The 27,839-nt window shown below is 47.5% G+C and overlaps 1 protein-coding gene across 2 annotated transcripts in view; it reads right to left on the reverse strand.

Annotated features, from left to right (window-relative positions):
* Positions 1 to 27,839, reverse strand: part of ADCY9 (adenylate cyclase 9) — a 58,863-nt gene that overhangs the window by 22,032 nt on the left and 8,992 nt on the right. The window contains exons 2-3 of one of the 2 annotated variants that reach the window (XM_042864049.1): positions 7,297 to 7,469; positions 2,173 to 2,277 (exon numbers count right to left, since the gene is read on the reverse strand). In XM_042864049.1, the coding sequence (XP_042719983.1) occupies positions 2,173 to 2,277; positions 7,297 to 7,469 (278 nt within the window). The remainder of the gene's footprint in view (positions 1 to 2,172; positions 2,278 to 7,296; positions 7,470 to 27,839) is intronic. The other variant, XM_042864050.1, reaches the window with a different exon arrangement.

Below are 27,839 nucleotides of genomic sequence, written 5' to 3' on the forward strand. Positions count from 1 at the left end.
GACAGCAGCAGCAGAACATCTCCATGAGCAGAGTGAGAAACTGCTTTGCTTGAAAAGCAGTAAGAGAGGAAATCTGTCTGAGCAGCTCAAAGAAAAGCTACGTGTGCTGTTTGCTTCCCTGCCTGCTCTTTGAGCTCATCCAAAGGATGCAGTGAAAATGTCTGCTCTTTCACAGAAGGTCAGCTTGGACTGCTCTTGGCCTTTTCTCTTCAGCTCTTTGGCAAAGGCTCAAATCCCTAAGAAAATTCTTCCTTCGGTCAGCTCAAGGTTTTCCTGTGCTGTCTCCACTCTGTTAATCTTAACAGGAGGGGATTAGAGTTCGAAACTGCTTGTGTGTAAGAAGAAAATCCCTACTTAATAAGTGCTGCTCGCTCCAGCACTGCTGAGGTTCCTGATGGCAACAGGCTGTCAGCTGTGCTGAGCAGAGATGCAGTGCACCACGGCATCACCTCCTCTTCTGAGAAGACTTGGGGGCTTCAAAGGACACTGGGACCCATCCCTGCAGGTGCCAGGCGGGATGCAGTTCAGAGCGACCTGATTGTCACATTCAGTCACTGGCAAAAGTGTCTGAGGAAGCGGGGCTGGGAGTAGGTGGTCTTTGAGGTACCTTTCAACCCAAGCCATTCTGTGACTCTATGAAGGCCTGAGAAATGGTTAACGTCATTTTTGGAGCTGAGAGAACAAGAGGGGATGTGAATGCTGCAGGGCCAGGCACAGTGAGATGGGGAGAGGGGGGAGAACAGAGATGAGCAGAGGGAGCTGATGGCTCTTCTTCCTAACAGAGCTGAGACTGCAGAGATCTGTAAATCCAGTGCCGCAGCAACACTGTGCATCTGGCTGCTCCTCAGGCTTTTATTTGAATGGGCATCCCAGACTTACTGGATAGCCACAGAGCTGCTCCAGGTTTGGACTAGCAATACACAACCTGCAAACACAGGAGGGACACGTGATCGCTCTCCACTAGCTTGTTTCTTCCACTGAAACCACAAGCATTTATTCAGTGCTGCACAGACTCTTCCAAGCAAGGTTTGATGACTCAGTCATTAACATACCTGAGCCTAATGTAGCTGCAGTAGAAAGAAACTTCAGAGAACAATTCTGGTGAAGACAGTCTATGACACATGAGGTGGTTGGTAGCAGAGGACAATCTGTTAGCAGTCCTGCAGACGCACGGCAGCAGCAGCTGGGGGAAGCAGCATCTCATGCTCACCACCTCAGCAGCCTGGAAGGTCTCCCACAGCATTTTGGCCTTGAAGCTGTCATGCTGTTCAGAGTCCTGTACCTCCTGGCCACTCTGCTCCATCTCCCTCAGAGCTGCAGGGATTATTTTTTTTTCCTTAAGCTGTTTCTTAGGAACCCCAGCAGAGAACACGGCCTACTAAACGCTGGCAAGTTTTCCATTAGCGCTATACACAAGTAGAGTTTTACAGACAGACGGGAAGAAAAACAACCAGATAGCAATCTGAGCATGTTTATAAAGTGAATCTCCCCAGCGAGGGAAAGCATTAAACTCATCTCAAAGCCTAACAGAGAGTTGATGAGCATTGCTATCAGTCTGCATTTAGGCAGCAGCTCCATTTTCCAGAAGGAAAGAGCTCGGAGACCACGAAGGCCAGGAACGACAAACAGGCAGTGTCTGGTACTGTAGAGGGAGTGGGTGGCTTCAGTAAGAATATCTAAGCAACAAGCACAGAAAACAATCTTGCCAGCAGCATGGTGTATTTGTCAGAAAAAAAGGACATGAACAGAGTTAGGTACTGTGAATTTCTGCTGTGTGCATGAACAGGAATGGCTCTTTTAGAGCTGTGACACAGGGAACACTGGCAAGACACTTGACATGTGGCCAGGTGACATACAGCTAACAAGTGTAAGCAACAGAGAGTGATGGTGTTCTTTGTGCCTCTTTCCCTGGCTACCCTCAGCATAGTTTAGAGTCCCAATTTTAGGTCCTTCTCAGCATCAGAATGGGCTCAGAAAACCACTGATTCTTTTGAAAATTGGGGGGGGGGGGGGGGGGGGGGGGGAAGCCCAACTGAAGTTTAGAAAGCAACTGCTCAAAATTGGTTCTGCTGCTGAAGAGCTTGACTAAAGGAACAGCGATGCGAAAAGGAGGCGGCTAAGGGAAGCAGAGAAGTGAGGAAAAAGAAGGGAAGCGATAAGTACTTAAATTACCTTTGTACTGTTTTTATGCTCATCCTGACAACCATTTTGGATAGCTCCTTCGTCTATGCTGACATCGCAGTGGGGAACAAGGGTGGTACTACATGAAGGGCAAGGCTGCAAGGAGACAAAAAGAATTTAGCTGGGAACATTCTGGTGTCCTCGTCATGTTATGCAATTCATAATGTGGCCCACTTGTATGCTTGCTGCGTGGTTAAAAGACAAACAAAGCAAAAGAAGGGGAAGCGGGGAACAGAATTTTAAAGGACCAGAATGCACCATTTCAGAAACAAATCACACATTTTTTGTTTAGTAAAGCCAAACCTGATCCAGGAAAGCTTTACTGGAATCGCTGCTTAATGGCGAAGGACCACCCCAACAAGAACAAAATACCCTTCAGTGACCAAAGTGCAATTACCTCATCTAAAAAGTGCCTGCAAAAGGATCTGAACGGCATGGTGACCTGCTGAGGGAAGACTTAGGACAAAATGCAGCACATTCAAGCAAAGAACACCACGGTGCTATAAATGGCAAAGAGAAATGGAAAGCAACGCATCTGAAATATGTAGAGGACGATACTTTCTCATGTAGCTCTGCAACACAGGGGAGCAGAGCTCTGGCTGTGGAATGCTGTTGAACCCAAACGCTGCCCAAACATACAGGAAACAAGGAAAGCAAAATCATCAGGACTTGTAACTTGCAGGTTACACGCTTTGGAAGCAATCTAAAATGTCATGGTTTGGCTTTTAAAACAACTTATCCCACTGGATTAAAATGTGATGACCTTTATAGAGGAATGAAGCCCACACCTCATCTTCCAAAGTCCTTCAGACTCGCCTCCCATGCTTGCCACATGCAGGCAGGGTACTGCAGGACAGGAACACTCCATGGATCCCTGGTAACAATTCCTACATTCTTGAGAAAGTTTGTTACCAGGCTTGCCTCAGGTCTACTGATGGATGCAGATACAGCAGCCCCTAGAGCAGCACGCCAATTTTGGCACACTGTGAGGTATGGGCTACCTACAGAAACTTCCTGATACAGCTTCCAACTCGTGTGTTTTCCATCACCTTCCCTGTCAAGAGGGACTGCTTGAAGTCTCTGCAGTGCACCTTGCTGCTGTCCCAGAGCCTCCACAGCTCCTCCCTTTGGGTTTGCTCCCCTTTGCACAGCACAATGCCTTTGTCTTTTCAGAATTTCACATTCGCTCCAAACCCCTTTTCCTGCCTCATTCCACGCCAGAATTTCCACAAAGATTCACAGATCGTAACTTTCAAGGTTGTCACAGCACTTCTACCTGCCCACTCTTTTGCTGCTCCACCTCATCACTCAGTGATGCCTCTCAGGAGCTGCCAGGAGGAGCCTGAGCCCCCGAGCAGCCAGCCCCACACACACTGCAGTTCCCTACCAGCTTCCTCACCTGGCAATGGATGAGCAGCGTTCATCCAATGCTGAGCTGGTACAGCCTGAACAAGTAACTGCACTTACAGAGAGGAGGAAGCTGGTTCCTAAATGGTTCCATTTAAAAACAAAAACAAAAACAAAAAAAAAAAAAAAAAAAAAAAAAAAAAATTAAATACTGTGAATTCCTTGAGCATTCTGTGGAAGGTGACCCCCATTTGATGCTGGCATAAAGCAGCAGGACCTACCTGTGTGCTCAGCTGCTGGGGTTACACCAGAAGACGACAATCTCAGGAAAGAAGCTTCACCTTTTCAAAAGAAGCTACCTGACTTATGCCACGTGTCCCAGTCAATATCACTAGCTCTATTCTCTGCTGCAGACACTGACACCATCTTGGTGTGGATGTGGCCCAGTCACAATGAATAATTCAGCAATGCACTTTCAAACACCAGGACAAGCAAATAAACCTCCTGATTTCACACTGACAGCCTCTGATCCCCAGTCCAGTACAGCATTTCACAATATATGATAGGGGAAGTAAATTGACACCAAAGTGGTAAAAAAAAAATACCATACTTGATTAAGCAAGTTATGGTGTTTTCATGCAAAAATCAGCTGCTAATAAAGACTTTCATTTCCAGCATCTTTCCTCACTGTTTTAATTATGTACCCACTGCACGTCCCAAAACTCGCCTTTCACTGAGATCCATAATGCCATGAGATTTGCAATCAAGACAAATGCAGACACAGTGAAGAAGAAGAAGAAATCCAATTCCTGTCATGGATCAATTACTGTTGCATTCTCCTTCCTGACCTTCCTTAACAGGTCTTGTCCAATAGCACAACCATTCCAGCCCAAAATGTGAAAGTCATCCTTCTCATCCAATATGGCCACTTACTTCCTTTGAAACAGAAATATTTCAGCTTGCCTGTAATTTTTCCCCTCCTTCTTAGTCTCTTTTGCAGAGTTGGAGTCATCTCCTCCCACACTGACATTGTTTACAGCTTTGTATTTAAAACAGTTGGCATGTAAGTCATGATTCTTTTGCAAATTATCATGATTCTTCTGCAAATTCTCCCTCCAGACCCTACCAGAAAGCTGCAGGCTTCAGAGGAAAAACACTGTAAGAAAGAAACCCACTCCTTTTCAAAAGCTGTGTTGAACTGTAATTAAATGCCACAGTTGTTCTTCATGGATTTTACACGTATAAACACATATATATATTGTACATATAATATATAATGAAGAATAATGACTTATTACCACCACTCGTGATTGCTTCATCACTACACTATCGTGTTCTGATGCATTTTGTGGCATGTGTTACAGGGATGCTCCTCAAACAGTAAGGGAAGGCAAATTTCAGTTCATTCAGAATTCATGCCAGCAATGTCCTTTGGGGAAGCAAGCCCACTGCTTTCCAGGCTGTCTGGCCACCTCTGAAATCACTGTAACACCTCCAGAGCTCGTGGAGATGAACAAAACTGCATGCCTATTGCTGTAATAGGAACACAACAGTGCACAGGGTATCTGAGAAGGCTGAAACTGAGCTGGCACTTGTCCTAGATGCTCTTCTGAAGCAATTTTCCCTCTTGAACAGCCAATTTGAGCCTCTCCTTCACTTATCTGGATTGCCATGTTTACACTTTTGCAGTGCAAAAGACCAGCATCAGCACTCAAACAGCAATTAACACCTAGGCAGGACGTCCCAGACCAGAACAATCAGAGAATCATAGAATGACTTGGATTGGAAGGGACCTCAAGGATCATGAAGCTCCAATCCCCTGCTGCATGCAGGGCCACCAACCTCCCCATTTCACAGCAGCCCAGGCTGCCCAGGGCTCCATCCAACCTGGCCTTCAACACCTCCAGGGATGGACGGGGCATCACAGCCTCTCTGGGCAGCTGTTCCAGCACCTCACCACTCTCTCTGTAAAGAACTTCCCCTGACATCCAACCTCAATCTTCCCCCCCTCAACTTCAAACCATTTCCCCTTGTCCTGCTGTTATCTACCCCTTCAAAGAGTTGACTCCCCTCCTGTTTATAGGCAAGAGAGGTGATGAGCAGTAACCAAAGCACATCCCAGCATGGCACACTGCTGGAACAGTGATGTCTCTGTTACCTGTCTTTCTGCAGGCTAAGTCCTCCCTGTTGGAGGAAGCACAAGCCAGAGGGCAAGCCGATTCTTAACACCAGATTACGTCTTGGACTTGGGTCATCTGAACAAGGACCACAAGTTAATACATAACAAACCCCAGCAGGTCCCAGCTGCATGCAGCTCAGCACTGAACCTTGCTACAGTTTCACTGCCCTCTGATTGAAGCTTGCTTTGCTGTCTGGTGTTAACAAGGCACACTTGTTTTCTCACCAACAGCACTTCCAGTCTTACTGCCGCATTTAATCTCTCCTCTTTCTCTCACACTTCATGGATGGGCATCTCAGCTGTTACTGCTGCATGGGACCTTTGCACAGCCATGCGCCTCACAGCACAGAGACTTACCTGTATGGACAACCACCGAATGCTCCAACGATGCATTTTCCTGCCTTTTTTGCTCGTAGCTTTCAAGAGACAGCTGGCAAGGATGCAAATGTGCCACCCTCACTCTTACACGGGAAGTAGAAGTAGAAAGGTACTGCCAACAACCTGGGACCAGTCAAACCACACACAGCCCATCCTTTGGCTAGACACAAAGATAGCCACAGCTGCCTTCTATGTCTATATAGTCCTGATCTGCTCTGTCAGGAGCTCATTTAGCTTTGGACCATACCTTTGGACCAGCCTTCCAGCTTGTCACACTCGTGATCAAGTGTTTTTATTCCAGAATTAAACACAAGCACACTCCACGCTTTCCTGACCCAAATGGAGTTGCAGGAAAGTCACCTGCCACCAGCTCTGTCAGCTGAACAGCAAACCTGTGCTGGTGAGGTCCTCCCAGCACTGCCCATACACCAATGACTACGGGCATTGACCTGCAGACAGCCTGGCATTAGTGCCTCATTCAGCAACCCAACGCCAGGGACTCAGCGCAATCAGAGAACAGGCATCTGTTGTTTGGGAAGACTGAGAGTAACAGCAAAGCTTCAAAGCAATATACCTTGTTTCACAGATTCCCTTGTCAAGAACTTTCATAAGAGGTGAGAACATAACAAAAGTCACCATTCCCTTAAGCTGTATCCATACAAACACTGCCCTCCATCTTTATATAGCTTTCTAGAGCAAGCAGATGCAACAGCCTACCAGAATGTGCTCTTCTGTAACGCAAACAATCCTTATTATTTTTCAATGGCTATGTCAGCTGCAGGACCGTATGGAAAGGTTCCCGAGTTCACAGCACACCTTATAAAGGGAAGGCAGAAGCAGAGCACAGCAAACAGAAAATCATAAACGCTATGGCTATGGGAGCTGCATGCAGCATAGCTTCTTTTCCCCGTAGCACCATGACCACCGAAGAAGCAGTGCTGACCTCTTGCTTCTAAAATACAAATATTAAGGAAACTGTGCACCTGAAAACACTTCAGCAACGCCCACCTTATTTTCTAGATTGTTTGTCAACTGCTAAACATTGCATCGTACGTTTTTTTCCTGAAGCTACACTTTGTACACATACACACATATACACTCACATATACGTGCGTATATAAATAGAGCAAGCAACTCGTAAGCAAACTGGTGAGGTTTCCCCATCCACACGTCTCTGGGCACAGTCTGAGCTCTCTGAAGCAAGGACTCACCTTTGGCTTTTCCATGTGTTTGAGAGCCTTTGTGGAGTCAGCGGCGCTCTCGGCTGAGGGAGCTGCCTGCATCCTGGCTCCATCCCCAGCCTCCAAGCTGGGAAGCAAGGCTTGCGAACAGCTGCAGTGGGGTTCCTTCACCTTCTGACCAGAGATCAGATAGGTCTTCAATCCTACAGAAAAGATATAAACAGTGAGAACTGCGAGGAAACAAAAATAACACTACTTTGGACTTGTCAGATAGGAAATACAGTAGTTAGCAAAGCACGATGGGGGCTCGAGAACAGCACAGAAGGAGTATCAGGGAACAGACAGTAGGAACACACTCTGTGCAAAGCAGTGGCAACCAGGATTGCCCAACATCTGCTGCCCCAGATCCCAGAGACTGGAACCCGTAGCAGCAGCCATGCCTGACATGTGCTTGCTTTACTCCATTTGCACTCAGACGCTCTGGAAAACAGAGCTTAGGCTTTAGGCATTGGCTTCCAAGTTGTAATTTGAGCTGAGACATTAACTCTTTACTTTTGGAAAGGGTTTGCAGCCTGTTTTTCAGTGAGATCTGGACTGACATTGCACTTTTGCGAAGCAGCGTGCGTTCCCCCCCTGACGCTCTCCATTTCTTGCAGAGATGTGGCAAAGCTCCCTTCGTGCTTGGAAAAGGAAATGGCGTTTCAGTGCTAGAAACTGTCGGGTTCTCCTAGTCAGAGCAGACTTCACATTTCTAAAGAACAACCTCAATCTCTCACGCCCACATGCTCGCCCTGCAACTGCTGCATGAGCTGAAGCATAATTGGAAGCCAGATCCCTTATTAAAGGCCAGACCGGTAAATACTGTGCTGTACCAGGCCGGTCTGCACCAAAAGCCTGCTCAAAAAACAAGGATCTGAGTCTCGTTCTTAATATTCCTTATTTTCTTTTCCTTGTCTAGGCACAAAAACTCAGGGGCTGCGAATCACGTCTCTTCCTGCGCTGAAATGCTCGGCTTAGTTGCCATCATATGGGAAATCTCCCACCTAGCACGGATGGGCACTGCCACCTCTGGTGATGTGGAAGGTGCCAGCTCAGAGCTGAGCAGTGCCCCTGGGTTGGGGTACAGGCTGACGTATGGCCCTGCCCCCTGTGTTGGGCTCCCACGCCATCCCAGAGCTGAATGCTCACTGCCCATCGCTGGAAGGCCCACTGACACCACGGCTGCTGGCTCTGCATTGGGCTCAGCAAATCATCCCCACGTGCTGCCTGTTATGGGATGTCTGCCCCGCTCCCATTCGTACACAAGGCTCTCCTGACAACTAACTGCGTTCTGCTGCCTCCTTCCACAGGATGAAACCTGGAAGCAAACACAGCAAGCTCCAGCAGCTTTCTGCTCCAATAGCACTGACGTTATGATAAAGGTCATTCTCTTAAAACTTTCTTTAGAGAGATTCTATAAACATCCCTTCACCCGTGACACGTAACAAAGACAGTACTTTGTAAGCTTTCCAATAAAAATAAGTCAGACGTGCTGATAACAGTTTTTCAGCTCCTCTGTGCAATTCCCAGCACCTCCAGCCCAGTCCGTGCAAGAACTGACACCCATGTGGCCACGTGCTCAGGGCCCTGGGCATCCTTATAGGGTCTCAGGGGCAGCTGGTCTCTATGCTGGCTGCCCCAAGCCTCACACACACCCTGGGGTACAAGATCGAGCATTAAGCTTCCTACTTCTATTTATAAAAGCTACCTTAAAGCAAGAATGCTATTATTCTTTTTTTTTTTGTGTTGCTTTTTCTTTATTCTTTTAAGCAGGTGCATTTTCTTTGTTCTTTCTTCGTGTTTTTCTCCTGTCTTAACGCACTGTGCAGAATTATTTTGTCAGCACGTGGCATAAAGGTAAGATTACCTCCTGTTTGAGCTCTGTGCTCGAAAAAAGCAAAAACGTCCTTGTGCTGCTGTAACCAACCTCATTTGGAAGAGCAGCCTCACGCTTCATGGCAGCTTACTACTGCTGCCTACCTAATACTTGGTTATTGAATCCTTCTTATGATAGGAATGCTGTACGTGCTTTAGTGCTGCTTGCAATTTGGTGACTCTTCACAAAGGAGCTCCTGTTCAGTCTGAAATGTCGTGGTATATAACAAAAATTATTAATTCAGCTGAACTGCACTGATGTAAGTAATGTGTATTACATGCACAGTGAGCTAACGCAGCCATGGAGCCATCCCTGTGCAAACTGTGTGTTGCACAACATCTCAAGACACCACAACGAGGAAAGACACGTCGGTTCTGCAGCTTAGTAAAGTAGAACTCACGCTGCCTCCCCCTCCTGCCAGTCTCCATTTGATAACGATCCCCTTCTCCTGGATTTACACCAAGCAAGTAAAGAAAAGAGCCAAAACCGAGCTGCCTGGCAGCCAATCTGTGCAGCTGCACCCTGAGATGGCTCCTGGAAGTGGGGCTGGGAGCAGGCTCACTCCTGTGGGGAAGTCCTACAGCTGGCTGGGGGCACAGCAACCACCTCAACACACACCTGATTTGGGTATTTTCCACCCAGGACAAAGTGAACACCACTGCTCGTATCGGAATGGCAGGAGTTGCCTCCTTCACCTGTCTTCTGAAGATGCAAAGACACAAACTCATCCCAATACTAAAAATCCATGCCACATACCAACAACTGATACCACATGTGTGCACCCTCCAAGCACGTGATTTTCTGCATGCACATAAACCAACAAAATTACAAATAGGGCTGTGCATAAACATCCCCATAGGTGAACCAGTTCTGGCAGTGTGAGAACTGCTCCTCTGGGGAGCATTGCTCGATACCAGGAAGGAAAACAACTCTCTCTGGCAAACCATGTTCTCCCCCTTCTCTCTCTACCCTACTGAACTTCATATGCTTCCAAAACCCTTCCTGTGCAGAACAGCCCCCAGCAGAGCTCCGTTCTGTAAGAATGGGACAGCCCCTCCAGCAGTGCAGTAAGCCCTGCATCACACCAGCCATGCCCCCTTTTGCTTCATATTAACTATTCTCTTTCATTATCCATCTTCCCATTAGTTTCCCTTAAGAATCCATGCACTTTAATCATTTAGTTGTATTTCTTTGCAAATACTAAGCATGCAAGCATATGTTCATAAAATAGTTAATTGAGCTCTGTTTCCACAGCCCCCTGCTTTTGCATTATCCACAGATGGAATCTGCAGAGCTGCCCCAGCCTGCAGCGACCACAGGCCGCTACTCAGTCATTTAACAGCCATTTGGTACAACTCTTACACAAATATCTAGCAGTGTATAGGCAGCTGATACAGAAAGGTGAGCATTTGGGAGTCAGCTTTTGCTCCTTTCTTCCCAAACTGGTTGGTGCTCACTCACTGTTGGGTTATGCATCTTCATCATTTCTTGCTTTCACTTTTTGATAAAATGCAGTGCAAAGCTTTCCCTACAAAGACATCATCTCCTTACTTGGCCCCAAATATGGCAGCAGAAGAGCTGCCATCCAGCACCTGCCAATGCAGAAAAAGGGAGCTATGACCTATGCTGGGGTTTCCTTGTATCATAAAATACGCCACCATACAGTTTAATGCTCCATAAGATCAAATATTGACTGCAATTATTACTGCTGGCATCCAAAAGCACCCAAAGGAGCTGCTGATCAGATCCTGCTCAGCATGAGGAACCAATGGACAAAACTTTCCCCTCCTGTAGAGCACCCAAGCTCCTTCGCAGCCACCCAGCTGGGCATCTTCAGAGCAGGACCCAGTGCAGTGCCAAGGAATGCACAACTCCAATTGAAAAGCTGGGTGCTACTGCTGCAGCAACAATTGCTTTTTTCCCTATTTTGTAATCTTCATTTGCCAACAGATTGTTACACTGAAGAACGAACTTCTGAGAGTTGTCCAGTCTTCCTGAAGATTGCAGTCATTTCTTACTCAAGGATGTGCGTGCACTGCAGTGAAGCAAGCAGCAAATGCCCGAGGGCCATCCTTAGCTGGGCTGCTAAGCATCTGGCAAATACAAACTGTGTGATCACAGGACGTGGGATATCCCTGCAGAACATCTTCCAGCCAACTGAACTTCCCGAGGTGTGAGAGCAGAAGCACCGTGTGCCCGTGGTACCTCTACAGCTCAACCTGCTTAGGATTTGGGGTTTTAGGACTCGAGGATGCAAAGACTTACAGGCACAGCCTGAATTCTGGCAAGCTGTAAGGCTGCAGCAGGTCCCCCAACAAACCTATGGGACACATCCTGCTGCAACGCACGCAGCCCTGATGCTTGCACTCTAACAAACCAGCCTACCTGGAACAGCACACGTTGAATGTATGGAGCAGCATTTCCTGTGGCTAAAGTTAGAATGGAATTTATGAGCCAACTTGTTATCTTAAGCCTCTGGAAAGTAGAAACAATGATAATAAGAAACAGAACTTTTCAGGCTGGAAATACAAAAGAAACTCCCCAAAAAGGAAACGCCAAACCTATCTTTGTAATCCCAGAAGAACTGGGAAGAGACAGAGAAATCGGAGGCATCTTCTATGCTGTGGAAAACCAGTTTTCCTTATACCTTTGTTTAGCAGAACACTTCTGATCAGCTAACAGACAGCAACGGGCTTGGAAAATGCTGATCAACAACACATGTGCAGTGTTGGTACTTGACATCTGCAAGCTGTAAGCAGGAGCCCCATACCAGAACGCAGAGCACACATTTGTAGGGCTGCCCTTGCTCGCTCACTGCTCCACTGGTCTGCTGACAGCGTGCCAGCAGCAACGGGTGGGCAGTGAGAGCTCATCCACCCCACTCCCAGCTGGTTTACCCACCCAGCACACTGCCTGCCACGCTTAGGGAAAGAAAGTACAGGCTTCCATCAAGAGGCAAGATGGGGATTTGGTAGTCCTGCCTGGGAAATGGGTGCTCTGCACAAGAATCCAGGCTGCTTATGAATACAGTTGCAGGTAACGCATGATCTCTGTTCTAAGGATTCCTCACAAACCTTCAGAGATGCACGGCATCCCTACACGCCGTGTATTGGGGATGAGCTGCTCCATATGCTCTTTGCCTTGTGCCCACACCACTCAGTTCTCCTGTAAAACCTGCTGCAGCTTTGGACTCTGGGATGGCTTTAGAAAGACAAATTCCATGATTTGATCACACCCGTTAATAAGCATCTCCTATTATCTTACTGGTTTTACTTTTCACTTATTGACCACTCCACCCTGTGGGAAGGAATGAGCACGGTGAGCAACGATGCCATTTCAGAACCCAACAGGTACCAAAGCAAGAGCCAACCATGCACACAGGAGCCTGGCTCCTTTGGGGGGGAAGGGGGGAAAAATGCCCTCAAATTACAATATTCCTAACACCCAACATGCTTTCTGAAAATGTACCCAAAGAATTCTGGGGACAGCCTGGTGCCCAATGGGGCTGCTCCATGGGAAGGGGATGGGTACAGGATGCAGAGGCACAACATGCCTCTTCTGTGCACTGCAGTTCTTTCTTTAGGAAAAGTGAGGAGGTCACATTAACAGAAGGTTAATACCAAAAGGTATTTTCTTCCAGTTCTAAACTTACTGTGTAAATGTGTTTTTTTTTCTAAGAGTACCTCCAAGGTTTAATAACACATGGCTAAGGCAGCAGGCAACCTGAACTCCTGGCTGATGCTCAAGGTACCAAAGGCAGGAGCACGCTCTGAGCCCCAGCAGATCCTACATAACATCCCAGTGTTATGAGCATCCCTGTATTACGTACAATCGCTGCCAGCAGCCACGCCATGGGAATGGCACAGCAGCCAGCAGCATGGCCTGGAGGTGGAGGTGGGCTCCCTGCACTCCTTTCCATCCAAGCACAGCCTGGGGTGGGCAGAGAGGGGACTCCAGCTAAAGTTCCCACAGCTCCAGGGTGCTCAGGGATGGGAATGGATTTCTTTTAAACCAAAACATGGCCAGACAGAAAGCAATTAGGAGCTCATCAGCAATTTCACACTGGAAAATTTCACCTATTCTTGCAATGGGTATTTTAGAAAGGAAACAAAGCAAGTGTGTACAATGCACGGAAGGACTCCAGTACAAAACAATAGTGTGATGCAACCGAGCCTGTCCAGGCACTGGGTAACGGAGCGAGCTGTTGTGGCTCCTGGTCCTAACAGAGTTTTAATAGAATCCAGACAAGAGCACGCAGCAAACAAGATTTGAGAAGCCTCAGTTGTCACATGGCTGCAGTCTGTGTGCTGACAGGGCCACAGGCAGGCAGTCGCTCCCCAATGCAGCACAGCACGAGGGCAGGCTGGCTGCCAAGCACCCACCAAAGCCAAATGAGAAGGGCAGGCAAACCTGCCGAGGCTTGATGGGCTCTGCTCATGCCACTTCTTTCTGGTTGGAAATTGGTAACGAATGGCAGCCTGATGTTTAGAAGGTAAAGGAAAAATAAAACAACAACAAACAGATGCAATACTCCCATCAGCTGTTTTCTAATCATTGTTTTTTCCAAGCAACGGATCGAATGGTATTGAAGGCACACAGCATGCTCCAATGTTTTTGCTTAGGTCACAAAAATAGATCGTCCCAGGGATCTTGTGACCACAAACAGGAGAGCTCTAACTTGACAGTTCCCAAATATCCATCGCTTAGGGGTAAGAATGAGCCCCCTCACATCAGTACTGGGTACCCACAGGTACGCTGTGCCACATCTTCCCTCTGCAGAAAGCAGCAATAACTGCAGCAGGGAAGGCACTGCAGAGCTCTAAGCATCGTGAGCACTGCCTCCCTCCTGCCTGCTCCTGCTCAGTATCTCAAGGAAGATTCCCTCAAGCATTTACCTGAAAGAACAAGACAGAAACATCCTTTGGACAACGAGAACATAGTGCGAACTTTGACCAAAGTGCATTCACCCAAGTGACACTGAGAAAAGGTTTGTTCATTTGATTATCCAAAGTCAGCCTCAGGAAGATAGAAAAAGCACCCTCAGGGGATTGAATCTAAAGAAATAAGTTTGCAGACCACAGATAAGCCCATCTGTTCCCTCTGCAGGGTTGCCTGCTGCAGGAACCCTGCTGCCTTCAGGGCCCCCCATGCAGGTGGGCTGCAACAGACATGGGAGCCATGGAAGTGATGGTGCACTGCTGGGTGCAGGCATGGCACACTGCCACCCCTGCACCGTGCCTTGTGCAATACAGGCAGGCTTTTGTGATTCAAGGTGAGCTGTTATGAATAGCTCGTGCACTGCTTGTTTACACATGGTCCAGGGTTTTAAACGGTTACTAATTCAGTACTGAAAAATAAAATGCAAATAACAGTGCTGCAGGAGGTACTTTGTGCAGCTCCTATACATTGTTATGGCAAACAGGTCAGGTGGGGAAGAAAGGAGCGCTGCCACCATGTAAGCACACATCACCACACAGCTCTGTTTTCAGTTTGATTGCACATTCCAAGCATGAAGCATTCACAGCACAAAGGATGGAATCATTGGAGAACCACTGCTGAGGAGCTACTGCTGCCAGATAGCGAGTGTTGAGTCTCCCAGACACAGGGCATCAGCCTTTCCAGCAGCTCATCACTCCTCCTTAACCAACAGATCCAAACACCCTCCCCAGAATAAAGCTCCAGTCTCCAGCTCCAGTCAAGAGGCACCTCAGATCTGCAGAAACCCCGCACAAATAACGGTGTGCTAGAACTGACCCGAGCAGTCTGATACAAACCAGTGTACAAGACTAGTTTTGGGACCTGCTGAGGGCTTCATGGTTTTGCAAAGATAGAAGCACATATTTAGGGATGTTACAGTAAAAGCAAGTGAAAACAGAGCTCTTCTGCTTTACAGTGAAATACAGGAATCATTTATAGACAAAGCAAAGTCCCTTCAATAAGCAATATATACAATTCCTGAGCAGGTACTTCGATGCTAATCCTGCCTCCCAACACTCAAGCACGTTCCTGTTCTTATTTTACAAGGTCAGCTTGTTCCAAGATTCAAATGACTGCATTTACTATGTTCAGATATTTTGATACAATTTTGTTAAAAGCTGGAAACGAGTGCATCAGCCCCTGAGCGTGGTTTTGGCAGCTGGGGCCAGCGCTGTGCTGTACCTGCAGCTGAAATCCCTCCTTGCTGAACGGGGCTTTTTAGGAAGTTTCAGCATCACCTCGATGTGAAGTGCAGAGGATACAGGGAAAAGATCTCACTTTGGGCCTCCAGAGCGAGCTTCATACGAAACTGCACATTTAATTGTCCAGACCTGTGACAGAAGCTAAAAACCACCCAACCTAAAAACTCAGGTGAAAGCACAGGAACAAATACAACATCCCCAGCCCAGCAACGCCTACATAGGAAAGCAACGCTGACAGAAGCCCAAGGAAGGCTGAGCATCCCCTACCCCCCCCCCCCCCCCCCATGACCCAGGCATTCAAAAACAAAATTCCTCAATGCAGACCGAGGCATTCTGCGGGATTGCTCCCTGCCTGAGGGTAGGGATCAGGGTTTCAGAGAAACGTGATGAATCACAGTGGTTTTTAGCTTATTCATCACAAAGAACTGCTTTTTTTTTTTTTGGTTCAACTGATAACTTCGGGTTGAAAACAAAAAAGAATTACCTGTTATCTAATCTAAGAAACACTGAGCCTGCTTGAATGAGGGGAATGCCTTTTCTTGCCTTCACATCTGCATACACTATTTGATGCTGAGGGAGCACTGCAGAACAGAGTGCCGGCACTTTCCAGCACCTCCCCAAGCTAAGCAGCCCCATCTCTTGTTTTAGAACCAGCTGCATAACTGGAATATCACAAGGCAGCTGCAAAACTCACAGAGATGCATGGGAAGTTTCAAAACAGGAAAACCAACGGCGTTAAAATCTGCTTTCAGTTTGCACGTCTTCCTTCCAGGAATCTGCAATTAAAGAACTGACAGGGTGACAATAAAGGCACCGATCTCATACAGTGACTTTAAAGAGAGCACACGGCTCAGGTTAGTGTCAGGTTATCCAGGACTTATGTCCCAAATCCCCACCACCAAATCCTCAACCACACCAGTCTGTCTCTCAGCTTTCCCCTCGTTTCTGCCTGCAGGGTTATTTCCACGCTGATTGGCATTTCCCCTCCTCCTGGGGAGGCTGCACTTCTTCCCATCTTCTGCACTCGCACATCCTTCATTCTTAGCCAGAAACATGAAGCAGCAGCAACATGGAAGAACTTTATGTCATAATGAAGAGTCTCTTTGTAAATGACTGAATCTAATCAGCTTTGTTACACTTGTTTAGTCATTAGAAAGCTAAAAACTAGACAAATACCTTGACAAAAGAGATTTCTAATACACCTCATTGCCATGGGCAGCATGTAGGGGAGAGAGACTTTTCTCAACACAGGACACCTTAGAAACACCAGGAAAATAACTCTAAAGCAGAGCATACAGACATGCATTGCTAATAGAGCAGTCCACTGGAGCTTATCTTGACCACCTTCTTGGCAGCAGAATCCAAAGTCATGGCAAACAGGGCAAGGAAAGCCCACCCACACCATGCAGCCAGTAATTTCAGGTGCTGGTTTGCTGAGCTCCCACCACCAACACTGTGGGTCCCACTGGGCAGGCAGAGCCCTGCAGGCTGGTGTGTGGTCGGTGGGTTTGGTTTGCCTCCATGCAGACAATTCCTAGACTTCCATTCACATCTCTCAGAACATGAGACTTGAGAAGGAAGGGCTTTATCCTCCTGCACAGCACATAACCCAACCTAAAGCAAGCTTCTTGCACTGGCCCGTAATTCGATGTCTTCTTTCCAATTAGCTGCTGGATCCAAAAAAGGACATTGTAATTTCTCATCGATCCAGGCCACTGGGATTTCATACCAGAGTTCTCTTGGGAAACCGGAACGAGAGCACATAAGCTTATAGCTGAGAAAGGAAATACTTTCCTAATAGTTACTGGAGGGATCCACTGAGTCACAGCCATCCACTGAAGGCATTACACAACTGGATGTCCTGTTCGGAGAATCCAAAGGACATACAGAACATGGAAATCACACAGTGCTACAGAATTTCTCACATGAAGCTTATGCAATCTTTTTTTAAAATCTATGAAGCTGTCGGAATCTTAAGGAGCAAGCTCTGGTTTTGAACAGAGGTGTGCTTTTCATCTTCTACGTCAAAAGCATAAGAAGTGGTTTGCTTCAGAGGGAAATGGATTATTTCAAACCTGCTCTCCCATCAGCAGCCTGGCACAGGCACAGCATTTGTCTTTCAGCTGGGGCTGCACAATGCACATCCCCAGAGGAGCTGTGCTTTCCCCAGGAGGCCAAAAACCAGCAAGCACAGAAGAAGCCTGGAAAAAAAAAATGTAGCAGAAAAAAAACAAAGAATCTTTCGAGGGGAAGGCTGTGTTGCTTTCAGACTGCCACTTTATCTCCTGGAGGGTACAGCAAGTTCAGGCAAATGTGTGCCAACTCAAACAGGGGAGGGTGCAAGCAGCAGCATGCCAGCCAGGCTGGGCTGCACACAGTGGGTGCTCTGGGGGCTCAGAGGGACAGAGCAGCACCAGGAACCAAATACAATCCGATGGAAAAAAGCCTGGTCTCAGACAACACAGAATAGCTGCTGCTCTCAAAGCAAATAAATAAAGACACTGGGTTCTACTCAATTACATCGAGGTCTATTTTTGCCCGATGCACTAAAAAAAGGAGCACAAGGGAGGCTGTGGGATCTCCATCCTCAGAGATATTCCCAAGGCAGCCAGGCAGGGCAGCAGCAGCTCCAAGCAGATCCCTGGGAGCAGGGCTTGGGGCCACGAGCTCCAGAGGCTGCTGTAACCTGTGCCATTCTGTGAAGCCAATCAGCTGCCACATGGGGAATTACTGGAGAAGTTCTCTTAGTCTCAAAGACGTGCTGTGTGCTGGCTTGGGTTAGATTTCATGGATCCTGCAGGTGAAGCTGTAGAAAGAAGGGAATTTTCCTAGTTTTCATTATATAATATTTAGAAAGCCCTCTTCATGCCCTGATCATACAAGGACAGGTCACAGCAGGTCAGCTCAGAGGAACTCCTTCAGTTTGGGTAAATCTCAAACCGACCGAAACCACAGCCTAGCCCCACTCTGCGACTCAGCACGGCGGCCTTACAGCCATCCCACCTTCCATGGGACTGAGTGCTGCAATAGGCACTGCACGCCATAAAACATCTTCAGTTCCAGTTTCCACCTGTTTCCTTCGAGGAGTTACTGCTGGCTACAGAAACACCACTGCTCATTGTTGCCACACTCTGCTTTCTGGCTCATACTTCTATGCAAAATGCAGACCATCTGCATCGAAATTATCAGTACATACTAAAGGAGTCGTGAAACACCCTCAGCAAGTGGCCTGCATGGAGAAAGTCCTTCCAACCCCTCCCAATAAGCTGCGATGAGCTGGATTTCAACTCCTGCCGCTGAAACAACACAGACCTGAGATGACCTGGTTCATCTGGTACATAGCACAAAGGTTACACCTGAAGAGCTGCAATTTTACACACCGAAGCAGTGATTTTCATCACTCCCTCCACAGTAATTTAAAGCAGGGCAGTACAGCTAACATTGCTCCATGCTGGTGCTGCTACAAAGCAACACGAAGCAGTCGTTTTTTTGGGAGCAGAGTGCATGGGCAGCCAGTGAGCAGCTGAACCCTGGTCACCTCTGTGCAAAGCAGCTTCAGCTGCACGTTGGCTGCACAAACCCCAAGTTATCCCCAGCACCTTCCTTCCCTCACTGTCTCAAAAGTCCCCAGCACCCATTCCAACACCAGCTAACACGATGAATTCAAACTTAAAAACCTGGGAACAGCTCTCACAGCTCCGAAGCTGCCATGCAGATTTCGCTGCTCTTTCTCTGCAGACAGGCAGGATGCACTCGAAGCAGCTGCCTGCTTTCCAGTTCAAAAGAGCAAAGCTCTTATCTCCACTACCATGCACACCTCCAGGTTGAAGGAGCACCCAGTCCTCAACTCAACGAGACAGCATTTGGATTGCCATTCACCATATCTCCAGAAGCTTCCCTCTAAGGGTGTGTATCACAGCAATACTCCCTGGTTAAATGGTTAGTCCCTGTATTTTACAGGCTTTCCTTTAGAAATTTGTAATGCACGTGGAGTTTTACAAGCAAATGTTGAAAACCATCAGGGATTGAGAAAACTGCAAACAGTGAAATCATGTAAAGACCTCACGCTAAAGTCTTTCTGAATTCGGGTTTAATTGGAATATAGCAGCCTAGGAAATTATGGTTCTAACCCACAAACAAGCGAGGGAATGTTCAGTAACCCCAGGCAAAAATCCCCTGGCCTCCCAGCAGCGCAGTTCAGGCCGAAGCTTTACATCTATTTATAGACCTCGGGCACATATCACTACAATAGCTGATTGTGCTTTGCAGCTGTTTTGTATATCTAGAAGGGCAGGAAAGAACAGACTGCACTTTGATCATTCCCTTTTTTGGAGTATTAAAACAACAACAAAAAATGCCATTGGAAAGGCCTCGGTATTTTTGAATCACAAGGGTACCTGTTCCAAGAGCCGCAGCTCACGCTCAGCAGGGAGCGCTGGGCCACGCGGCCCATTGCTTACCATCACTGCAAATACGGGCTGCAGAAAATATCTGTTCTGGGAGCATGCAAACTATCTCACCTATCACGAGAGCATATGCCAAATCTACTTACAGGGATCTACTCCACAGAGCATCTGCTGTGAAGTGACACACGCACGTAATTAAGATGCAAACTGAAGCACATAGCATTGCTGGGGAATGCAAGAATGAAGCTTTTGCTCAAGATACTGTTGCAGGATAAGAATTAACTACATGCAACCTGTGAAACCTGTTGGTATGAAAGCTCTCAAAACACACACACTGAGCTAACGCTGCTGCACACAGAGGTGCAAACTACTCACAAAGATGAAGCTGTGCCTCCTGTGCTGGGAGCTCCATGCTCAGGGCAGCATCCAACCGCTGCTCGTGCCAGAACAGCAGCACGCACTGCTTTGTTATCCATCATCCTGCCTCCTTAGCACTTGCTCTAACAACAAACTAGCCTAGCATGTTAAAAAGAAAATACAATCGTGATAAACTCACCCTGACACAAGGTGCTAAGCCATACTCAGAGGAAACAGTCCCAGCCAGGGAGCAATCAGCATGAGCAAGTCACCTCTGTGCTACGCACAGCACTCCCCAGTCACACATCTGAAGGATGCTCATTGCTGTGGTCAAACAAAGCTCATTCACTGGGCTAAAGGAGAATGGAGATGAGCACCAAGCAAGTGCCTGCAAAGACCTCACAGCACCATATCCATCCTGCCAGGAAAACATTTCTAACCGACTTCTGATTATTGCAATAAGATGTAAGATGGGATATCCCATGCGCTGCAGCTATCTACATGAGTTTGAAAGTTCATTTCCATGCAGCCACATGCACTGAAGTACACAAGTAGTTCAAAACACTGCAAACAGACAGACTGTGAGAGATGAAATTAGGACAAAAAGAATACCATAAGCAAAGGGGCTGATATGCACCTCTGCTGCATCTGCCTTATTTACTTAAAGCACAGTTCACAGGGATAGAGGGCTTTTTCTTTTTTTAATGTTTGAAGAGAATTTCAGAAAACATTCTTGACTTCCATTAAGGCTTTCAGGCATTAGTATTATTATATAATTATATAATTGTAGCAGATAATACACTTTACATACATCATACATTGTGTTGTATGAATTAATGTATATAATGCAATACTATATATTAATGTTAACTACATTTAGACATCAACATACATCTATACATGAGCTAGAAACTAACATACAGAATAAGAATCTGCTAAATACGTTATTTATATCAGGATAATACAAAAAAAACCTCGGCACCACCAAGACTGCAGCGGCACTGGCAGAACAAGCCCTTATTGCTGAATGTACAGCAGGGTTTCCCTGAATGCCTTTGAGCAATGATGAAGACAACCCTGGAGCACTTTACCCTCAGGTTCTGCTGCAGACGCTCAGCTCAGCACAAGAGGCTCCCATGGCTTTGGCGCTTTCCTTTTCTGCACCTGCAGTTCAGGACTGAACTCCTGCATTTCAAAAATTGATCTACAAGCTGGAGAAGCTGAAATTTAGCAGGAAGGTCTCTCACATTGTCCCTTCCACACAACTTTCAGCCAACCTTTTTTTTCCACCTATAAAATGAACTCTGCAGAGCAGACTTAGCCGCAGCCATCACTGGAATCAGATGAGCATTACCTGCGACCAAGATAACTGCTCAACAGAAGGACGCCGTAACACCATTTCTAAAGCAGAGCACGCTGAGCATGAAGTTCAAATGTCAGGTTGGCTCCATCTGGGCCAGATTTCAGCTAGGAGCAGCGCAGCTGCTGCAGGGCCTCAGCACCACCGGGGGCCCACGTGGAGGCACAGCCACATCCACCCCCAGCTCACGTCCCCCCGCACCCCGTGTCCCTCTCACTGCCCCATGTCCCCTCCTGCAGGCACGCTGGCCATCGCACCATGGCCACCGTTGGCCCACGAAACGGCGGAGCACAGCAAGTTCCACGCTAGGCCCACAGTGGGTGCTAAACTGCTCCAGGTGCAACATTCTTACCCTGCACAGCATAAGCAGCAAAGATCAGCCTCCAAAGAGCCAGCAGAGCCAAGCCCCGGCCCAGTGGGATGCCCACGACCAGCAATATCAGCTCCCAGCACAGGGCAGGCAGCCCAGCACCCCGAGGGCAACAGACCCCGCAGTCCCACTCAGGCCCTCTGACTCAACACCCAGGAACGACTTTCCTCCATGGGACCAGGCAGCCAGCCCAAGCCCAACGCAGGGCAGTGACACGCTCCTAGGGCTACCAGCTCCCTGCCCGCTCCCTGGGCCTTGGGGCCGCGTGCCCAGCGCTGGCACAGCAGATGGCAGCCATCCCAGGCTTCCCAAAATATCGGTGCAGCTGCTCACAGTGCTGCTCTCGGACTGGCCACGGTGCCTACCAGCAGGGCTCGAGAAATATTTTTACAATTAAGACATTACACACAGTGACCACTATTTATACTTCGATATGTCAGCCTTAAATATTTACTTTTCCACTCACTCAGTTTGCATTATATGCCAACAGATCGCTTTCTTGCATCATTTAAAGAGCTTATATGTACTTAAAATTCTCTCAGCAATAAGGCAACAGCATTACTGTAAAACAACTCCCAAGGTAAACTACGAAGAAAAAAAAAAAATCTTTGCTACTTTTTATCTAAAATAGATTTCTACTGCAGAGATGAACCTTTTTTTTCAATAATAGATTTGTTTACCCTCTTCCGCGTGATAAAGCAAGAGATTATTTAAAGAAACCAGAACTATTTTGAACTTTCAACCTCTGCCTGGGCCTTACAGCTCTGCACGGTGCCCACCCGTGGGCTGGCTGAGTCCCACCCTGCTGCCCGACGGCCCTGGAAAGGATGACCCTGGTTAGGGCAAGGAAATGTTTGCACTTTTAACCATACCACATCCCAGGGCTGTACTGGCAGTTACTGGACATTCTTCCCAGAAAGCAGCCTGCTTGGCAGCCGTATTTCAACATGAAATTGTTTCCTTTTGCAGTCCCAGAGCTGAGTGCTGTTGTGGGCACAGGCACAGCCTCAAGGCCCTGGCAGATGATGGGGATGCCCATCGCCATTCCTCTTGTTCCTTTCCCATTCCTCACTTGCTGCAAAGTACAGAAGAGATGCTCCAGGCTGGATATCACGCTTCTTCTTTATTGTTTTGCTCACTGCAGATCCCCTAAGTCTAGAGGTAAAACAAATCTGCTAGGCTAGAAAAGGTCTACAGATGCCTCTGAGCAAAATGGAGCCAGCTCCTTCCCAAGAAGGAACAGCTATCCTCACCGCTCCTTTTGCCACTGATAATCACATCTTTAAATTTTCCTGCTATTAAAACCATCTGAAGTAGATTTTAGAGAACGAAGAGCCCTGAGATTCACTGTCAATCCATCAAAACACAGATTGTGTTACGCTCCAGATCATCTCCCATATAAAATCAAAAGGATGACTGTGACCCTTTCCGATCAAACTTCCAGCTCATTCCTCAGCTCTCCCATCCTGAAGCATGGAGCGGCTGCAGCATTGCAAGGAGGGAATGGCCATCTGCATGGCTTCCATTCCCCTTCCAGCTGCCTGCTCCCATTACCTCACTCGCTCCTCCAGCCATCCCAGGCACTGCACCGGCCCTTTTTGTGCCTTCCATCTCCAGCCTCAGAGCGGAAACCTGGAAGGAAGGGCTGGAAGGAAGGGAAAAAGGCATGGGGAAAGTGAAGATGCTGGAGGCGTGCAAGGAAATAGTTTCTAAGGCTTTATTAAAGCTAAAACACTTTTTCCAACTGGCAATTGGAAAGCAGAAGTAATCCCACAATCCTAATCCACTTGAAGAAGGGAGGCCAAAATCCAGGCAGCCGCTGAGCACCACCTGCATTGCATCACCAACACAGAGCTCACACACTGCACCTCCTCACTCACAGTGCCCACCATCCCTGCAACAAACAGCACAAGTTGAAGTTTTGCAAGAAGGCAAACTCGAGGCAGAACCTCTGCTCACGCAGTGTTTGTTAAAAGAACCAGCCTCTTGTATGCATGCATTTTCCCTTTTGTTTGCTTAATTTAACATGAGTAGATGCTCCATTAATGAGAGGAGAGGGGGCAAAGGGGAAAACAACACAACCGATGAGTGCAAGCAAGGAGAGCAGCAGCAACTGCGAGACAGTGCCCAAGAAGGCTGCAACACACCCAGCACAGCTTGCTTTCTAGCAAAACAGCACCAATGAGGTGAGCAAAACTAATTAGAGTTTGCTTTTTCCTCCCAAGCGAGTTAGAAACTTGGGAGTTCACAACCTGCAGGTAGATCCAAGTGTGGTAGGGCAGAGCTTTCATGGGCTCCCAACTGAAACGCCAGGGACAGCAAACGTAAGATCAGGACTTGTGAGAGTTCAGTGCAACACAAAATGTTTGAAGTGCAACAAGGTTTGCAATAGAAATTTAAATGATTAGATGTGGCACTGCTACATTAGAGGTGGAACAAAACCAAAGAAAAGACCCAAGTTCCAAACTCAAAAATAAATACACTGAGGAAACTGGATGCAAGCACACACTGCAGCTCTAAGTGTGAAACGTGCCCTTGTGTAGCTTAATGAGAAAACTGAAGGGAACCAAAAATTAAGCAAGTGGGTTTTTAAGCTATTTTTGTTTCACTTCCCTGCAATGAAAGAACGGCCGACATAATGGTAGCTCAGATAGCTGATGTTCATCCCCACAGCTCAGAGGCGTTACATCTAAGCTATTGCCAGCAAAATCCTTAGGCTCATCAACCCTGGAGAACACTCTCCTATACACACACACACAGTTTCCACCACTTGCCAACTCTGTCTCAATCAAGTTTATTCTCTTAATCTTTGCTGTGAGCACTTACCATACTTATCTGCTTATCAGTGAGCAAGCCTATACAATCACACCACCAGATAACGATAAAATAAAAATGAGAAGAGAAAATATTTGAGAATGTTTCGCGACACCAACATTGACATAAGGTCAGAGAGATCGGCTTTCCCTGCTCCTGGGTTTTTGGGCTTTGCACCCAAAGCACCTCCAAAAATGACACTGAGGACTACACAAGAACCCCCTGAAGCAGTCCTGGTTGGCTGACCGCAGATCTCAGCATCCCTCCGACTCACCTTTCTCCACCTCCCCCCATCACCTATGGCAGCACAGGGCTCCTCGCTGCATCCCCCAAGATAAAATCTAATGGGTAATTACAGATAAAAAGAAAACTTAGGATAACTATTTCCCCTTCACAGCTTCCGTCCCGTTAACATATTTTGCTGCTGTAATGCCTACGGGGCTTATCTTTGGTTGCAGGAGAACAAAGAAAACAAACAGTGAGCATTTATCTAAACAAGCCGCAATATTTTCAGAGAAGCTGCCACGGTGCTATGGGGCCTTGGGAAGCATGTGAGAAATGGGTTGAAAGTAATGTTGCTCTTATTTCTAGAGCAAAAAGCCATTATAATGGTTTATATTATAATACCAAAAATCCTACCTTCTCCATGTCACAACATATCTGCCATCAGCAAATGGCACTGAGATGCTGCTAGGGCTCACACTGAGCCCCTGCCCCCAACCCCAGCAATTTAGCCTTTTGAATTAGTAGCAAACAAAGAGTAAAGAACACGAAAGTACATTAAAAGGAGGAAATAAACTGCAGCACTCCCATCAGATCGGCTGCAATGAGATGTAAATAGAAGTACGAAGTCATTTGCAATAGTGGGGGAACTGCTGGGTTTGTTTACAAAGGAGCCTGGTGCTCCTCCAAGGTCCACGTTCCAGCCTGAAAATAACTCCTTCCAACTGCTGTCAGGTGGGGGGAGGCGATGGACCGGAGCAGAGTCCTTCCCCAGAGCACACAGCAGCTGCCTGGGAAAGACAGGGAGTGACCAGGCATCAGAAGGGAAATGCTCCCAGGAGGACCCCCAGCACCTCGACATGGACTGCAGGAGCAGCACCACCCCACGCTGAGCAGAACCTGCATCCAAAACAGCTCAATACAAGCAGGGTAAATAGACTGACCGGTCAGTCCACGCATGGGTCAAGTGGAGGCTCTGCTGAGTTTTAAAGGTCTCGGGATGTACCTTGGGGGAGAGGATGCTGAAAGAGCAGCAGAAAGCATCTCAGCTGCATTGCTGCAGTTTGCTCTTTCTGTCCCCAGCATCCAAAACGCTCAGTTCTGTTCCAGGAAATGTCGCGAATCGCCCCAAACGCAGCAGAAAATGTTAGGCCATTAAAGAATCACTTCCTTCCTCCCAAATAAATGTCATTTAAAAGTCCTCTCCTTTCCAAAACTGCTGTAAAGCTGCATTAGGAGGGATAAATCATTATCTTTTTTGTATTAAAGGGAAAAAAAAAAAAACAACACAAAACACTGGAAAACAGCGCTGACAGCAACTTCTCCCTTCCAGAGGTGGAACACTGGGTTCCCACCATGAGCACAGAGCTGAGTGCCAAGCAGAGTGCTGTAGAAAGAGTCAGGCATCACTGCTACCATAGCAAGGGGCAGGCAGAACAGGGCACAGCATGCAGCTCACTTCCTGCACAGTTCCCAGCTGGCCCTGAGCTCCTGCCTGGCACACGGTCTCCTCCACTCCAAACACATTTGGGATGTGTGCACCTACTGTAGTACCAATGGGATTTGAACCTGCTGTGAGAGCTGCAGTGCAGACTGCAAGGCAGGAATTGTGGTTTGGGCACGTGGCATTTTGCCGTGACACTTTTGGGCTGCATCTGGTCAGCATCCCACCAATAAGTGACATAGCAGTGCACCAGGGGCACTGAAGCAAAGTGCTGCAGCAGCTTTGCTGGAGCAGGAAGGAGCTGCACAAAGCACAACCAACCAAGCCCTGGCTGCAGCTGGGGTTCGATGACAGCTTGCATTCCTCCACAGGCAAATTATTGAGCAGGCACATCAGAAACTAACCCACTGCAATGAAGGGCTGGCAGCTGTTTTCCAGGGCTGGGCTGCAAAGCTGCAGATGGGGAAGGAAGCATGGAGAACCTCCAGGCAGCTCCCAAAGCAAGGCCATGCCCCAGTCTCACCAGGGCATCCCCTCCCACCCCCAGCAGCAACACAGTGCACAGCAGAATTCCCAGGTCGTGCACCCTGCTTCTGCAGCTGATTTGTATCCCCTGACAAGAGAAAGGGGAAATTCTAGAGTAACATTTCATCCTCTGTTTGTTATGGTTCAGCTATAAAAGTATCAACATTATACATACATTGAGTCATTTTCTTTCAAGAAAGCCTGAAATACGGGGTCTAGAAGGGGGTTTTCTTCAATATACACAACATGGTAAAAGCCACTGCCTCCTCTACCAGTCAGAGCAGCAGTGCAGAGAGAGAATTACCAGATGCCTTACTGCAAAGGGGTCAGAAACAACGTGCCATCAGCACAGCCCAGCACTGCACGGCCTCTGCTGCAGCCCTAGCTCACTCAATCTCAAGCTGTACGTCCTCATAGCCATGTACAGCTGACATTCATACCACTGTCACAGCATGGTTTGAGTTGGAAGGGACCCTAACAGTCATCTTGTCCCACCCCTTGCATGAACAGGGACACCCACAGCTCCATCAGTGCTCGCAGTCCACCCAGCCCCACCATGGGGGTCTGCAGGGATTTCACATCACTGCCTCTCTGGGCAGCCTGTGCAGTGCTGCACTGCCTGTATTGTAACAAACTGCTTTGTACTCCATCCAATATTAGGTTCATAGAAGTCAAATCAGAGCCCTCAAGTTCAGTCCCCAAATACAAATACAACACAGTTCACTAAAATGCTTATACATACAGTACTGAACAGAAGGACATGAAGCGCGGAAGCCTAACAAGCAAATATACCCAAACCTGAAATACCTTACTTCTACATTTTAAAACAATTTCCAGCTCTGTCACCTCTTGAAACCTCAGATACGGAAACATCTCCCGTGACACCTTGAGCACAGGAGATCTCTACAAGGTCCCAGCCAGGTCAGAAGCTTCAAGGCATCAACTCCATGGACCTACAACTGCCAGCCAAACTTGGAGCTC

The sequence above is a fragment of the Lagopus leucura genome, unplaced genomic scaffold (genome assembly GCF_019238085.1).
Source record: "Lagopus leucura isolate 7727_CA_CO unplaced genomic scaffold, USGS_WTPT01 Super-Scaffold_760, whole genome shotgun sequence".
NCBI classification, from domain to species: domain Eukaryota; kingdom Metazoa; phylum Chordata; class Aves; order Galliformes; family Phasianidae; genus Lagopus; species Lagopus leucura.